The 16,172-nt window shown below is 51.3% G+C and overlaps 1 protein-coding gene across 1 annotated transcript in view; it reads left to right on the forward strand.

The window, feature by feature from the left end:
• LOC309523304 (putative helicase senataxin) overlaps positions 1 to 16,172 on the forward strand; it is a 74,818-nt gene that overhangs the window by 36,405 nt on the left and 22,241 nt on the right. Inside the window, exon 8 of the mRNA XM_082207099.1 lies at positions 1,943 to 2,107. Coding sequence (XP_082063225.1) covers positions 1,943 to 2,107 — 165 coding nt within the window. The remainder of the gene's footprint in view (positions 1 to 1,942; positions 2,108 to 16,172) is intronic.

Genomic DNA, 16,172 nt, shown 5'->3' on the forward strand with positions numbered 1-16,172 from the left:
TCTTGGTATTTAGAACGGGTTGTGCAGCATGTGCAAAAGAAAAGCTTAGAAGCAAGACTTCCCATCATGCCACAGTCATGTGCAGAAGCAGAGCTTCCCTTCACATAGTATTCCAAATACAGTCTCACTGTAGATTTGTGTAACTGCATTGTGATGTTGGCAGTTTTATTTTTCATTCCTTTCCTAATGTTCCCTAGCCACACACTGGCCATCTAATCCAGCCCTCAGAAAAAGCTAAAGAGCCCTGCTTAGCCCCCCACCCCAAGGGTCCCTCTCTCATCCTAGAGTAAGGAGCTCATGGCTGGTCTGCAATCTCTTACCATCCCCACCCTGAGCTATGAGAGTTGGGAGTCCCAACAAAAGGTGCACCACCCCTGATTTAGTCCTGAACTCTATTGTAGGACAGGAATGGGGAAACCTGTTCCCCTCCCAGAGGTGCTGTTATAAACCCAGATTGTTGCTGGACTACAGGTATATGGTGTCATCCCTGCTACATTTGAAAGGTCTGCTGTGTGGTGTGGAACTCTGGCTTGGTGGACAATTTGGGTAACTTGTTGTTGTTGTTGTTGTTTAGTCGTGTCCGACTCTTCATGACCCCATGGACCAGAGCACGCCAGGCACTCCTGTCTTCCACTGCCTCCCGCAGTTTGGTCAAACTCATGTTCGTAGCTTCGAGAACACTGTCCAGCCATCTTGTCCTCTGTCGTCCCCTTCTCCTTGTGCCCTCCATCTTTCCCAACATCAGGGTCTTTTCCAGGGAGTCTTCTCTTCTCATGAGGTGGCCAAAGTATTGGAGCCTCAGCTTCACGATCTGATCTTTGGGTAACTTACCTGCCACAGATTGATTTGATCAAGAACATAAGAAGAGCTTGCTTGCTGGATCAGGCCAGAATCCCATCAAATCCCACATCCCATCCTCACAGTGAGCAACCAGATGTCCCAATGGGAAGGCTGCAGCAATCATGATCTGGTGTTTTCCCACTTTCCACCACAATAAGAGCATGTGGCAGTTTTTGTGGCCATGTTTTCCTTAGCTGTTGGTGGGTGGGCACACTTAGAGTTTAAAGAATTAGTGCTTCTCCCTGTCTGAAAAAAAGCTAAGATTGAAGCAATCTTTGAGGTTATCTAGCACTGTTCAGGGCACAAATATAAGATGGGGGACACCTGCCTTGTTAGCACAAACTTAGCATGAGTCAACAGTGTGATGCAGCAGCAAAAAAATATAATGATCTTCTAAGCTGCATCAACAGAAGTCTAGTGTCCAGGTCAAGGAAAGTAATAGTACCACTCTATTCTGCCTTGGTCAGACCACACCTGGAATACAATGTCTCGTACTGGGCACCACAATTTAAGAAGGGTGATGACAAGCTGGAACGTGCAGAGCAGGGTGACCAAGAAGATCAAGGGTCTGGAAACCAAGTTTTATGAGGAACCATTGAGGGAATTTGGTATGTTTAGCCTGGTAAAGAGGAGACTGAGAGGAGATATGACCCTCATCTTGAAATATTTCAAGGGCTGCCCCATGGAGGATGGAGCAAGCTTGTTTTCTCCTTCTCTGGAGGGTAGGACTCAAACCAATGGCTTCAGGTTACAATAAAGGAGACTCCAACTATATACCTGGAAGAACTTTATGACAGTAAGAGCTGCTTGACAGTGAAATGGGCTCCCTCAGGTGACTGTGGACTCTCCTTCCTTGGAGGATTTTAAGCAGAGGTTGGATGGCCATCTGTCATGAGTGCTTTAGTTGGAATTCCTGCATTGCAGGGGGGTTGGACTAGATTACCCTTGGGGTCCCTTCCAACTCTACAGTTCTTTGAGTGTATGTCCCAAAAGAACCCTAAGAGAGAGAATCTGTGATAACTTTTAAAATGAGGCACACATCCAAATACAAGGCCTTCAGCTCATCCCTTTCTCCCTCCCCTTCTATTTCTTTCTTGTTCAGTTCCTTCATTAATCTCCAGGAAGTTAAGCTGGTAATAGAATTAATGAAGTTAATTAAGAGCAAAAAGAGAGACATCAGCTTTCGCAACATTGGGATCATCACCCCATGCAGTGCTCAGAAAAGAAGGATCCTGAGCCAGCTGGAGAAAGAATTTGGAGAAAATAGGTAAGAATTTCACAAGCCTTGAACGGCATTAAAATCCCTTTAACTGGGCCTCTTGATTCAGCAGAGTGTCAGTCAAGTTACTGGAGGTGAAGTTTACTCTCAATTGAATCATGATTAAGTTGTTGAAATACTGCATTCAGTGTGCAATAGGCCCTCCAGATGCTGCTGGACTTCAGCTCCCATCAGTCCCAGGCAGTATGGCCTGTTGGCAGCGATGATGCGGGATACCGTCCAGCATCATCTGGAGGACCATGGGTTTCTCATTCCTGGTGTACAAAAGCACTGTAAGTATCCCCCCTGTCTTCCTCCAAAAGTGATGTCGCTTGTGAGGCCTTGCATGCTGCTGCAGTACATCCCAAGCAAATGAGACGACGCTTGTGCGTAGTCATCCCTTGTTAGCCTTATCTCTCACTTCCCTGAACTTATTATTTAATGAAATAAAAACTTCCCTCTGTTGTTTCCCTGTTGCTAAAATGTACGGTACATTGTTGGTTCCCTGGGGCAGGGATCTTCCCTATTTGTTGATGGTAGTCGGAAAAGCGTCTGTATACTGATAGCTCAGCACAATATCCCTGTGGGATGTAATCCATTGGTGCAGTCAAATGCAACATTCCTTATTTCCCTAGCGTGGGCACAGGCAGGGGGACATCCAGTCAGGGTAACGTCCTCTTCCATTGGTGTGGAGCATCCCTCCCCTGCATGTGACCTAGGAGATGGGCATCGCTCTGGCTGACTCCATAAAAATGCAGCCATTTTCTCAGTCTTGTTTGTCTTGCTTCACTTGCTTTCTATTCTCTCTCTTTTCCCCCCCAGATGATCTTTATTGAATTTTTAGTTACATACTGTACATACACATACATTATATTTCACATTTCCTCTTGCTCTCCCGAGCTGGCTTCCTTCCTTCCTTCTTCTGGCTTTTTTGTGTCCTCTCTGACTTTTCACATTGTCTTTGTCCATTTTCCACAAGATTGTTCTTCTTCATTTTTTCCATTAAATGTCCATAAACAAATAAATCTTTCTATATATACAAATTCTTGCTGTCTGTCTATATTCATTTACAAATATTGTTCAATAATAATCCTAATATACATTTTTAATTCATTTTGATATTATTATCCAGTAAATTTCTTGTATTTTCCCGTTATGAGATATTTTAATTCTACTGATTTCCCTATTTCACATCATCTTCTCTATATATAACATAAATTTTCCCCATTCTTTTTGATATGTTTCATCCCTCTGATGTCGAATTTTTGCTGTTAATTTGGCTATTTCTGCGTACTCCATAACCTTGTACTGCCATTCTATTGTAGGCATTTTTTGCTGTTTCCATACCTAAGCCAGCAATAACCTCGTCACTGTTGTTGTGTATAAGAACAGTTTCTGGTCATTCTTGTCAATGTCTTCTCCCACTATTCCCAACAGGAATGACTCTGGATTTTTCAAAAACGTATACTTAAAAATCTTCATTAATTCGTTATATATATTTTCCCAATACGTTTTCACTATGTCACAAGTCCACCACATGTGGAAGAAACTGCCTTCTTTCACCCCACACTTCCAACAATTTTTATTTCCTGTTTTATACATCTTTGACAATTTAATTGGCATGAGATACCATCTGTACATCATTTTTAACAGATTTTCTTTTAACAATGTACATGCTGTAAATTTTAGGCCGGTATTCCATAATTTTATCCACTTTTCATACTCAATGTTGTGGCCTACATCTATTGCCCACTTAATCATGACACTTTTGATTTCTTCATCTTTTGTGTGCCATTTAATACTCATAGACCTTAGACAGTGCTTTTTTGTTATTTTGTAGTACTGCAGTTTCTAATATTGATTTTGTTTCTTCAAACCCTCTTGTTTTCTTATCCTTTGAGAAGATATCACCAATTTGATGGTACCCCATCCAACTTTGCAGTTTATCTTTCAATTCCTCATATGGTTAGATCTTAATTACATTGTTCTCTTCCAATAACATGTCTCTATAGGTCAACCATTTTCCTTTCATATTTAGTCTTTTCAGTGAAAAGGCCTCTTGGGGTGACAGCCACCATGGCGTCTTTCTTTCAAACCACTCTTTATATCTTTTCCAGACTTCAAATAGTGGTCTTTTTATGATGTGATTTAAAAAGTCCCGATGTACTCTGACCTTGTCATACCAAAGGTATGCGTGCCACCCATATCTGTTTCCGAAGCCTTCCAGATCTAACATATCCGTGTTTTCCAAGTTAAACCACTCTTTTAACCATATTATAGATGCAGCTTCGTAATATATTTTGAGGTCCGGTAGTGAAAAGCCTCCTCTTTCTTTTTTGTCCATTAAAAGTTTGAATTTTATTCTTGGCTTTTCCCCTTGCCATACAAACCTGGAAATCACTTTTTGCCACTCATTGAATTGGCCTTGTCCTGTTATAATTGGAATGGTCTGAAATAAAAAGAGCATTTTTGGTAGGACATTCATCTTAATAGCTGCTATCCTTCCACAGAAGGATAGCTTCAGTCTGTCCAACCCATATTTCCAATTTCGTTTTTACTTCTTTCCATGTTGTTTTATAATTATCCTTGAATAGGTTTGTATTTTTCGGGGAGAGCCAGACACCCAAATATTTTATTTTATTTACCATTGTTATTTCTGTTTTGCTTTGTAGTTGGTCTAGTTGTTCCTCATTCATGTTCTTTACCATCATTTTTGTTTTACTTTTGTTAATTTTAAATCCTGCCATCACTCCGAATTCTTCTATTACCGTATTTTTCGTTCTATAGGACGCACATTTCCCCCTCCAAAAATTAAGGGGAAATGTGTGTGTGTCCTATAGAGCGAATGCAGGCTGCCCCACTAAGCCCAAAGCCAGAACAGGAAGACGGAGCACTGCGGAGCACTCCGTCTCGCTGCTCTAGCTTGGGGACGGTGCCTTCACCCCACTGTCCTGCAGAAGCTAGCAAGGCTGTTCCCAAGCCAGAACAGCGAGACGGAGGGAAGTGCTGCTTTCCCCCACCGCCAGCCTCAAAGATCCCTGAAGCCTTTGGAGCGCAGCGCCCCGCTGCCCTACAGAGGTTTGTGCGCAGCCGTCCCCAAGCTAGAGCAGCGAGATGGAGCCCTCCGTCTCGCTGCTCTAGCTTGGGGACGGCTGCACGCAAACCTCTGCAGGGAAGCGGGGTGCCTTCACCCCGCTGTCCTGCAGAAGCTAGCAAGGCTGTTCCCAAGCCAGAACAGCGAGACGGAGGGCTCTGTCTCGCTGCTCTAGCTTGGGGACGGCTGCGCACAAACCTCTGTAGGGCAGCGGGGCGCTGCGCTCCAAAGGCTTCAGGGATCTTTGAGGCTGGCGGTGGGGGAAAGCAGCACTTCCCCCCACTGCCAGCCCCACAAGCTCTGGTGAATGTACCTTGAACGCACCTTGTTTTAGAGGGGGAGAAGAAGAAGAATTTTTTTTCCCCTGTTCTCCCCCTCCTATGGTCCGGTGTGTCCTATGGTCCGGTGCGTCCAATGGAGCGAAAAATACGGTACTTTTAATGCTTCTACTATCAAAATTTGAGGTTCTTGTAATGTCAGGACTATGTCATCGGCGAAGGCCTTAACTTTGTCTTCCTTTTCTCCACTTTTTATTCCTGTAATTTCCCCTGTTTCTCTTATGTTTTGAAGTAATACTTCCAGTATTGAAATGAATAATGGGGTGACAATGGGCAACCCTGTCTTGTGCCCTTTGTAATATGGAAGTTCTCTGTTACTCTGTTTTTTATTATACGTTTTGCATTCTGATCTTTATAAATTGCTTCTATGCTTCTTAAAAACTTTGTTCCCAAACCCATCATTTCTAAATTGTATTTCATAAAAAAACCAAGACACGTTATCAAACGCCTTTTCTGCGTCTATGAAGATTAATGTAGCCTGCTTGTTTATTTTTGTTTTCAAATATTCAATTATATTTACTATATTTCTTATGTTGTCTTTCAACTGCCGTCTTGGTAAAAAGCCTGCCTGATCCGAGTGTATATGTGAAGTCAATGTTTTTAAATCTCTGTTTCACCGCCGCCATTGAAGGAGTGCAGGATCAACTCTGGAAAGGTCCTGAGCTTTGTGAGGCAAAAAGAGGTACGCTAGGGCAAAAGCAAACCTCGTAACTCAAGGAGGTAAATCCTCGGGGCTGGGGTGCTGGCTGCGTTCAAAGGCGTCTCTCCTGTGTGCACACCGGACCTGTCGGGGTTTGACAAGGTGGCAGGATTGAGGACGCGAACGCTAGGATCCATTCTGACCTGCAAAGCGATGCCACAGGCTCCGAAAGGTGAAGCGGCAAAGCATTCCGAGGCTCAAGAGTAAACCCCCGCACCTCAAATAAAAGGAAAAGTGGAACAGAAGCAAAAGAATAAGGAGGTACAGGGGAGTGTTATAACAATTTGGGAGTAAAGGAAATCCTTCCTGACACTGGTGGATAAAGAGAGGCAGCACGATGAGCCAAACAGAGCCGGCCGGAGGGACAGAGCAAGAAGCCATGGTACGAGGTCTGGTCGAGAGGAACTGAGACCTGGAGGCGCATGTCGCTACCCTGACTGCGCGGCTGGAGGAGAGATGGGCTCAGGATGCACAGGTCAGAGCCACCCCGATAGGGAGGAAGGTCCCGGGGCTGGTACAAGTTTGGTGGAAAGCCCCAAGATTACAATGCCTTCCGAACGGAAATTCAGTACGCTTTGGAATTGCAGAAAAATGACTTTGCGGATGACGGGGAGAGGGTGGCTTACATTGTGGGACGTCTGCAGGATGGGGCACGCGAATGGGTCAGGCCCCTAATGGCGACGCAGAATGATGCATTGAAAGATCTTAAGAAATTCTACCAGGGAATGGACGCGATGTTCTCCAGCGAGGTGGAGCAAAGCGTGACACAGAGGGAGCTGATGGGGTGCAAGCAGGGGAGCCTGTCTGTCAGAAACTACTGGTCGCGTTTCGTGATGTTAGTCCACAAGCTCGGATGGGATCTGGACTCTGAACCAGTACAAATGTTGTTTGAAGCGGGTTTGGCCCCCGAAGTGAAAGACGAGTTGTCCCGAGCGCTCCGCCCGCAGTCGATGGATGAGCTCACAAAGACTGTGCTTGCGATCGGTGTACGCCAAGAAGTGCGGGCTCAGGAGAAGCGGGAGATAAGGGCGGAACGTTTCCATGACAACCGCATTCCGGAGATGCCAAGGGAGTCTTCCCAGACGGCGGAGCCGATGGAAATTGATGGAGCGCACGCGCGCGAAGTTTCAAACACTGGTGAAGGTCAGGAAAGGGAGGGGAAGGAGTGGAAAACTACCAAGAAGTGTTTCCTCTGTCAGCGACCGGGACATTTTGCAAAGGTCTGCCCTCAACGAAAAGCCTGGCAAGGCATGATGGGGGCTGCAGGCCACGACGAGAAGGGGGAGGAAGAGCGGGTGCAGGGAAACGACAACGCCTGGCTGCCAACCAGCGGGGGCCGCAGCCAGGCCAGCAACCAATAGAAGTGCCCCGGCCTGACCCTCCCAAGGCAGCTATAGCCATAGAAGTGGTGCTAGAACTCCCGAATGGGCACCCCGTCAAAGTTAAGGGACTGCTGGATTCTGGCAGCTCGTGTAATTTCTTCAGCAGAGACTTCGCTCTGGAGCACCAGCTCCACCTGTTGCCACTAGATTTTCCCTTGCAGGTGACCACCATCGATGGCAGGGAACTCCTGGGAGGGGAAATGACACACCAGACACCGCCAATGCGAATGAGTGTCTCCAGGCACACGGAAACCATTGCCTTTCACATCGCCACGCTGGCAGGACCCCCAATAATACTGGGAATGAGCTGGCTGGCAATACATGACCCAGTGGTGTCATGGCATCAGCGGTCGGTCACCTTTGGGTCAGCTTACTGCTCAGAACACTGTCTGGGAGGGAAGGAACCCAGAATGACTGTGGCCAGGGTGGCTGGGGTGGCCCTGGAGCAAAAGAGGGAGGTGCCACCACAATATGCTGATTTGAAGGAGGTCTTCAACGAGAGGGAGGCAGACAGACTGCCCCCCCACAGGCCATTTGACTGCCAAATCAACCTGCTTCCAGGGGCTCAGTTACCGGTGGGTAAGCTGTATGCCATGTCCGACCGGGAGATGCAGGAGTTGCGGCAGCTTATTGACAAGAACCTGAAGAGAGGTTTCATAAGGGAATCACAGGCAGTGGGGGGCAGTCCAGTGTTCTTTGTGGACAAAAAGGAGACTAATCAGCCCAGATTAGTCGTGGATTGAGTACTAAACCTGGTGTCAGAGCCCGTGACTTTCCCAATGCCCAGGATTGACGATATTTTGACACGTGTGAGGCAGAGGAAGATTTTTACCAAGCTGGACCTCAGGGGAGCATACAATCTGATTAGGATAAGGGAGGGGGACGAATGGAAAATGACCATGTTCACCCCCCCTGGGGGCTTTTGAGTACTTAGTCATGCCATTTGGATTACAATCGGGGTCCGCCTGCTTTCAAGCCTTCATGCACCACGTGTTGGGGCCCCTGCTGTACAAGAATTGCGTAGCCTTTTTGGATGACGTCTTAATCTATTCGGACAATGAAGAGCAACACGTCAGAGACGTCAGGGAGGTGCTACAGAGATTGAAGAAGCATCAGTTGTGGGTCAAGCTGGAAAAATGCCAATTCCACGCCAGGGAGGTCGAGTTCCTGGGGTACAGGTTGTCAGACAAAGGACTAGCCATGGATCCGGGCAAGGTGAAGGCAGTGCTGGAATGGAAAGCCCCCAAAAACAGAAAGGATGTGCAGAGGTTCCTAGGCTTCAGCAACTTCTACAGGAAGTTCATAAAGAACTTTGCTCACTTGACAGTGCCCATAACGGATTGTCTTAGTAGCAAAAAGAAGTTCGCGTGGACAGAGGATGCACAGCAATCCTTTGAAAAACTGAAGAAGGCGTTCGCCTCGGAAGAGCAGCTCCTGCACGTGGATCCGGAGAAGCCCATGAGACTGGAGACAGACGCGTCCGACCGCGCGATTGGAGCGGTCCTTTTGCAGCCCGGGGACAAGCAGAACTGGAGGCCATGTGCCTTTTTTTCTAGGAAGCTGAGCAAGTCGGAGCAAAACTACACGGTGTATGACCGAGAACTGCTTGCAATCTATGCGGCATTTCGGCAATGGAGACATCTATTGATAGGGGCGCGGCACAAGATCCAGGTCCGAACTGACCACAAGAACTTGGAATACTGGCGGACCGCGTGAATGCTCAACCAGAGACAGATCAGATGGTCCCAGGAGTTCGCCAAGTTTTTCTTCGAGATCCGATACGTGCCGGGAGAGGAAAACGTAAGGGCAGATGCTCTCTCCCGGAAACCGGAGTACGTGGAAGGAGAGGGGCCACCAGAGACCAGGTACATTTTCCCCGAGGACCGGTGTGTGTGTGGGGGAGCGTTGGTTAGGAAACGAGAACTGGCAGGGCTCACCAGAGACGAATTTGCTCAGACAAAAATCAGGGAACTCAGGGACGGAAAGGAAGTCCATGGAGGGTTTGAGGAAAAGGAAGGGCTACTGTACTATAAGGGGGCGCTGTATGTACCAGGGGAGACTTTGAGGGGGAAGGTACTTAGACAACTCCATGACAACCCAACAGCTGGGCACTTTGGGCAGCACAAGACCATGCTACTTGTCACCAGGCAGTTCTGGTGGCCAAAAGTGAGGGAAGACGTACGAGAATATGTACGAGGGTGCGACCAATGCCAGAGGGCAAAGGGGGAAAGGTCTGCTCCCGCAGGGGAAAGACAGCGGTCATGGTAGTGGTCGATCTACTGACTAAAATGTGCCATTTCGTAGCTTGCTCACATGCAGCCACGGCAGAGGAGACAGCCAGGCTGTTTGTGGATCACATTTTTAGACTGCATGGGGCTCCATTGAGGGTAATCTCGGATCGCGGGTGTCAGAGCTGCCACCCAGTCCCAGCTCACATAGGACCAAGTCCGCCAGCGTTCACTTTATAAGAGTCTTTATTAAGTTACAGGTTTCATTTCCGAACTGCAGCGTGCAGCTCTACACCTTCTGCCCTAGGTCGGCGAAGACCCGTCTGAGTCCCCGCCTCTTGCACACCAGCTTAATACCCTAGCCTTGCTCCACCTCCTTCGCCTCTCCCTACGTCTCTGGGTCCTTCTGCCCCCCTGGGCCTCCTCCCTTCTACTCTCCTCTGACGCTGACCCCCCTGATCCTTCTGCCTCCTTGCGGCGGGCTTTAGGACCTGGCTCACTCTCCGGGCTGCTTACTGCTCCAGCTTCCGCTGCATTTGAACTTGGCGCGCGCGCCCAACTCTCTACTTTCCTCTTAACCGTTGCCTCGCTCTCTGAGGAGGGCGTGACCACCCCTGACTCGTGCCCTCCCTCCTGCTGACAGCCTCCGGAACCCGATGCCTGGCTACCTTCCTCCCTGCTGCTCTCAGTCTTGAGCGTGGGTCCCGACTTCCAGCTGCTGCCGCCCTCAGTTATGAGCGTGGGTCCCGACTTCCAGCTGCTACTCTCTGAATCTCCTCTGTTCCCTTCCTCCTGGGGTGTCCCCCCGGATCCCCCCCTTGCTCTGCTCACTGGGGCTCCCTTTTGGGAGTCCTCTGACTCACTGCTTAGGCTTGGAGATCTCGGGTCGTCATCATCACTCATTTTCCCTTCGGATTCCTCCCCCTCGCTCTCTGCTTCCTCCCTTCTCTGCGTCTCTGCTCCTGAACCCCTGACATCCATCCCCCCCTCGAAGCCCCCCCTTCCCCCCTCCCCGCTTTCAGGTGTGGGTGCTGGGTGCTCCATCATCACGGGAGGGAATGCCGGATACAGTTCGCTCCCCGTGGTTGGCCGCCAACTGAAGACCTCCGAGTCTTCCTCCTCGCGGTCGCCGACGTTGACCTGTTCCGCTTCCATCTCTGTACCGCCGTGCTCGAACCCAAGGTCCTCCCCGAACACGTCCATGTCAGTCTCTGCGTCGGTCGCTCGACCTGGCATCTCCAGCCACTTCCGGCGCCATTGCTCCTCCGGTCGATCGTCCCACCAATACGAGGTGTCTGACGCCGAACCCGCCGGCGATCCTTCTGGGGAACGGGTGCTCAGTGCGGGTTCCCCGTCCGAGTCGAATCCATGGAACGTGCTGGAAGAAAGTGTGGGCGTGAACAGCCAGTCGTCGAAGAAGCTCGCTGGCATGGGTCTGTGTGGGAAAAGGGCATGAAACTCGTCCTTGAGCAGGGGTTCCTCCAAAGCGTAGTCTGGCACCCAGCTATTGGCGCTGGCCCGGGTGCCCTCTCTGGCTAGGAGGTATTCGACTCCCTCTTCCCCCCATCTGGAGTCCAAAATCTCCGTGACCTCGTTGATGGGGTCTTGCTGCGTCACCCCTCGCGTCTCCGTCCGCTCCCGGAACGGACTCGGTGCCGTCCCTGGCTCCTGGAATCTGTGAGGTGCCTTGTAGGGAGTGAGCACCGACCTGTGGAACACCGGATGCATTCTGGAACCCTCCGGCAGCGCCAGTCGGAAGGCTACCGGGTTGATCTGTGCTTCGACTTGGTACGGACCAATTTGCTTGTGCCCCAACTTCTTCTTGGCTAGTGACCTGGTCGGCACTGCGTGGGCTGCCAACCAGACCCAGTCTCCCACTTGGATCTCTTCGCCAACCCGCCTGTGCTTGTCAGCTTGCACCTTGTAGGCGTGCTTAGCTAGCTCCAGCTGCCGTCTGAGTTGATCGTGTACCGCCTGCAACTCTGACGCGAACGCGTCCGCCGTCTGTGGTTCTCCGCCCCCCACTCTCTCCCGTCCCGGGAAGGTTCTGGGATTCCTCCCATTGTTGGCGAAGAACGGCGTCACCCCTGTGGACACGTGCTTCGTGTTGTTGTAAGCGAACTCGGCGAGCGGCAGGTAATCCACCCAGGTCGCAGGTTGTTGATTGGCATAGCATCTCAGGTACTGCTGCATGATGGCATTGACCCTCTCTGCTTGCCCGTTGGTCTGCGGGTGTCTTGCTGATGCCAGATCGACCTTGACATTTAGAAAACTCATCAGCTTCTGCCAGAAATTCGAGACGAACTGGCGCCCGCGGTCGGACAGGATAGACCGCGGCAGACCATGCACTTTGAACACGTGATCTATGAACAGTTTGGCGGTTTGTTCCGCCGTGGCCACCTTCGCACACGGAATGAAATGTGCCATCTTGGTGAACAAGTCCACCACCACTAGTACAGCTGTCTTGCCTCTCGAGCTGGGTAGATCCGTAACAAAGTCCAGGGCCACTCTCTCCCACGGTTCAAACGGCGTTTGCAGCGGTTCCAGCAGTCCCGCCGGTGGTTTGTGCACCGGTTTGGCCCTCTGGCAGGTGTCGCACCTCGCAACGTAGTCCGCGACTTCCCCTCTCAGTCTGGGCCACCAAAAGTCCCTTGCGACTAATTCCACCGTTTTTTCCGTGCCAAAGTGCCCGGCCGTGGGTGCGTCGTGCAGCTGCTGCAGTACCCTGGCGCGAAGTTCGTCTCCCGGCACGTAGATGGCCCCTTTACGTAAGAGCAAGCCGTCTCGTATCTGGAACTCGTCGCCCTTCGCCGTGCCCTTGTGCACCTCTGCCATCTTCGCCTGCGCGAAGGAGTCGTCCTGCAACGCCCGCCGCACCGCATCCAGGTCTACTGTGGCTGAAGCGCATGCCCACGCTGTTGGCGCGAAGATGTGCATGGCTGCCGCTGGCGTCGCCTCTTCGAGGTATTGCGGTTTGCGGGACAGTGCATCCGCCATGACGTTGGTGTCGCCTGGGACGTACTCTATTCGGAAATTGAAGTCAGCAAAGAACTCCGCCCAACGTATCTGCCTCTGGTTCAGGAACTGAGCCGTGCGCCAGTGCTCCAGATTCTTGTGATCCGTGCAGACCTGCACCGTGTGCTTGGCGCCGATCAGGAAGTGCCTCCACGCCTTGAAAGCTGCATGAATGGCCAGCAACTCCCTGTCCCAGATGGTGTAGTTCTGCTCCGACTTGCTGAGCTTTCTGGAGTAGAACGCTCCCGGCCTCCAGACCCCCTGTGGGTCCCTTTGCAGCAGGACAGCTCCCACTGCTCTATCGGACGCGTCTGTCTCTACCCGCATCGGTCTGCTGGGGTCGATATGCAGCAGTTGCTCTTCCGACGCGAAGAGACGCTTGAGTGCCTGAAAGGACTGCTCCGCCTGCTCCGTCCAGATGAATTTCTTCTTCTTGGAGCTTAGCGTGTCCGTAATGGCCGCCGTCTGCATCGCGAACCCCTTGATAAACTTGCGATAGAAGTTGGCGAAGCCGACAAACCGCTGGACCTCCTTCCGATTGCGCGGGCTCTTCCAATCCAACACCGCACGAACCTTGGCGCTGTCCATGGCTAGCCCCTTGTCCGACAACTTGTAACCCAAGAAATCCACCTCCGTCGTGTCGAACTGGCACTTCTCCAGTTTGGCGTACAGTCTATGCTGCTGCAGCCTCTTCAGCACCTCCCGAACATCTTGGTCATGGGCTTGCTGCGATTCGGAGAATATCAGGATGTCATCCAGAAAGCAGACGCACTTCTTGTAAAGGAGTCCCGCCAACACATGATGCATGAAAGCTTGGAAACAGTGAGAACCGTTTTGCAATCCAAACGGCATCACTCTGTATTCGTAGGTGCCCAGAGGCGTGAACATGGCTGTCTTCCACTCATCGCCCTCCCTCATGCGGATGAGATTGTACGCACCTCGCAGGTCCAACTTGGTGAACACGCGTCCCTTGCGCACCGTCGCTAGTAGGTCGTCAATCCTGGGCATGGGGAAATCAGAAGGCTTGGTCATCTTGTTTAAGAGGCGAAAATCCACCACCAGTCTTTTTTGGGGCGTGTCCTTCTTCTTCACGAAGAAAACAGGACTGCCCCCTACTGCCCTGGACTCCCGGATGAAACCGCGCTGCAAATTGTGATCTATGAACTGTTTGAGTTCCTGTAATTCGTCCTCAGACATGGAATACAGCCTCCCTTTCGGCAGCGTCGCCCCTGGTAGGAGGTCAATCTTGCAGTCATATTGCCTGTGCGGTGGTAGCTTGTCAGCCTCTTTCTCGCAGAAGACCTCCAGAAAGTCTGCGTATTTGTGGGGGACTGCTTGCAACGTTCCCAACTGCAGTTGTGATTCCTCCTCCTCTCCCTCCTGTCTGGGCAGGATGCAGTGTTCTGCGCAATAAGAGGAGCCGAAGATCAGCTGTCTCTGGTACCAAGCCAGTGTCGGACTGTGCCGGTCCAGCCAACTCATGCCCAACACAATGGGCGTGTCCGACAGTTGGGTGACATTAAAACTGATGACTTCCCTGTGGTTGCCAAGGCGCATCACCATCGGTGGCGTTTGCTTCACCACCTGCCCCCCTAGCAACTCTCTGCCATCCACTGTGACTACTTGCAGGGGCAGAGTGGCAGGCAGTAGCTGTATAGCGTGCTGCTCCACAAAATCCTGCGCTATAAAGTCTGCGTTGCTTCCAGAATCCACAGAAAGCGGCACTTCGATAGTGACGCCATCGGGTAGCTGGAGAGATGCTGTGAGCTGCACTACTGGTTTGGGTGGGAGGGGGTCCGTGGGTTGCAAGATCGCTGGGGACTGCTTCACTGATGCGTCTGGCTGGGCCCCAGTGCCTCTGTCTCCAGCCAGACATCGTCGTTTCCCTGCTGTGGTTCTCCTTGCTGCGTTGCTGCAGTCACCATTGCTGAGGCTGCAGTGTGCTTGTGGAGCCTCCGGGGACACTCTTTCGCCAAATGGCCTGGATCCTCGCAGATGTAACACTTCCTGTTCCCTCTAGGAGGCTTCGCTTTCACTGCTGTCGGTGCTTGGGCTCTGGCTGCTGACTGAGCCCTTGCACCTCCAACCTCCATCGGTTCCCCTCCCCCTCCAGGCGGAGGTGTGGATTGCGCACGCGCTGCTTCTCTTGGAACGAAAGAGAAACTTCTCGCTGCTTCGCGCCCTCCACGTCCTTCATCTCTGCACCATGGACGTTCTTCCAGCCTCACCCCCACAGTCAGCGCCCTTTGGACCACCTCCTGCGTGCTTCGGGGCCTCTCCCCCCTTGCAATTTCATCCTTGACCGCAGAGCTTAGACCCTCCCAGAACAGGTCTCTGACAGGGGGCGAATCCCGGTCCCACTCTAAGGCACTGACCAGCGCAAAAAAGCGGGCGTGGTACTGCCGGACGCTTGCCCTCCCTTGTTTTAGTCCATGAATCTCCCGTCGGGCAAGATCCACATCAATAGTAGACAAAAAACACGCATCCATCGCTTTGATAAAGGCATCTGCATTCTGAAGCGCCGGATCTTTATCCCTCCACAAATTGCGTAGCCACGCTTTAGCATCCCCATGCAAATGGGATAGTATGAACCCCACTTTCTCTTCCTCATCTCTAAAGTCTTTTGCCAGCAGTTGCAGTGCGCACATTACGTCTGCTCGAAAATTGGGGTACTGTTGTAAATTCCCATCGAAGTGAGCCACAAGCCCTCCTGCTCTCCGTGCCAACCCAACCCCCTCCGGTCTGGGTCCTGGCTGCCCGTGTTTAACCCATGCTTCAAACCTGGCGTGGAGATCTCTGTAGGCGGCTGCCGCATCCTCCTCCCTCTTCTTGGATGCCAGTACCTCCGCGTTCAATTGGGTAACTGCCTGTTGCAGCGCTGCAACTGTCTCTGCTTCCGTCATCTCTGCTAACCGTCGTGAGCTTGCTCCCAAACACCGATCCCCTCCTCCAGCTGCCTCTCTCTCCGCTGCGAGATATCAGGTGTCCGAAGCTTTTGAGAGACGGGTCTTACTGTCAGAGCTGCCACCCAGTCCCAGCTCACATAGGACCAAGTCCGCCAGCGTTCACTTTATAAGAGTCTTTATTAAGTTACAGGTTTCATTTCCGAACTGCAGCGTGCAGCTCTACACCTTCTGCCCTAGGTCGGCGAAGACCCGTCTGAGTCCCCGCCTCTTGCACACCAGCTTAATACCCTAGCCTTGCTCCACCTCCTTCGCCTCTCCCTACGTCTCTGGGTCCTTCTGCCCCCCTGGGCCTCCTCCCTTCTACTCTCCTCTGACGCTGACCCCCCTGATCCTTCTGCCTCCTTGCGGCGG

The sequence above is a fragment of the Podarcis vaucheri genome (assembly GCF_965113315.1).
Source record: "Podarcis vaucheri genome assembly, chromosome: W".
Classification (NCBI taxonomy): domain Eukaryota; kingdom Metazoa; phylum Chordata; class Lepidosauria; order Squamata; family Lacertidae; genus Podarcis; species Podarcis vaucheri.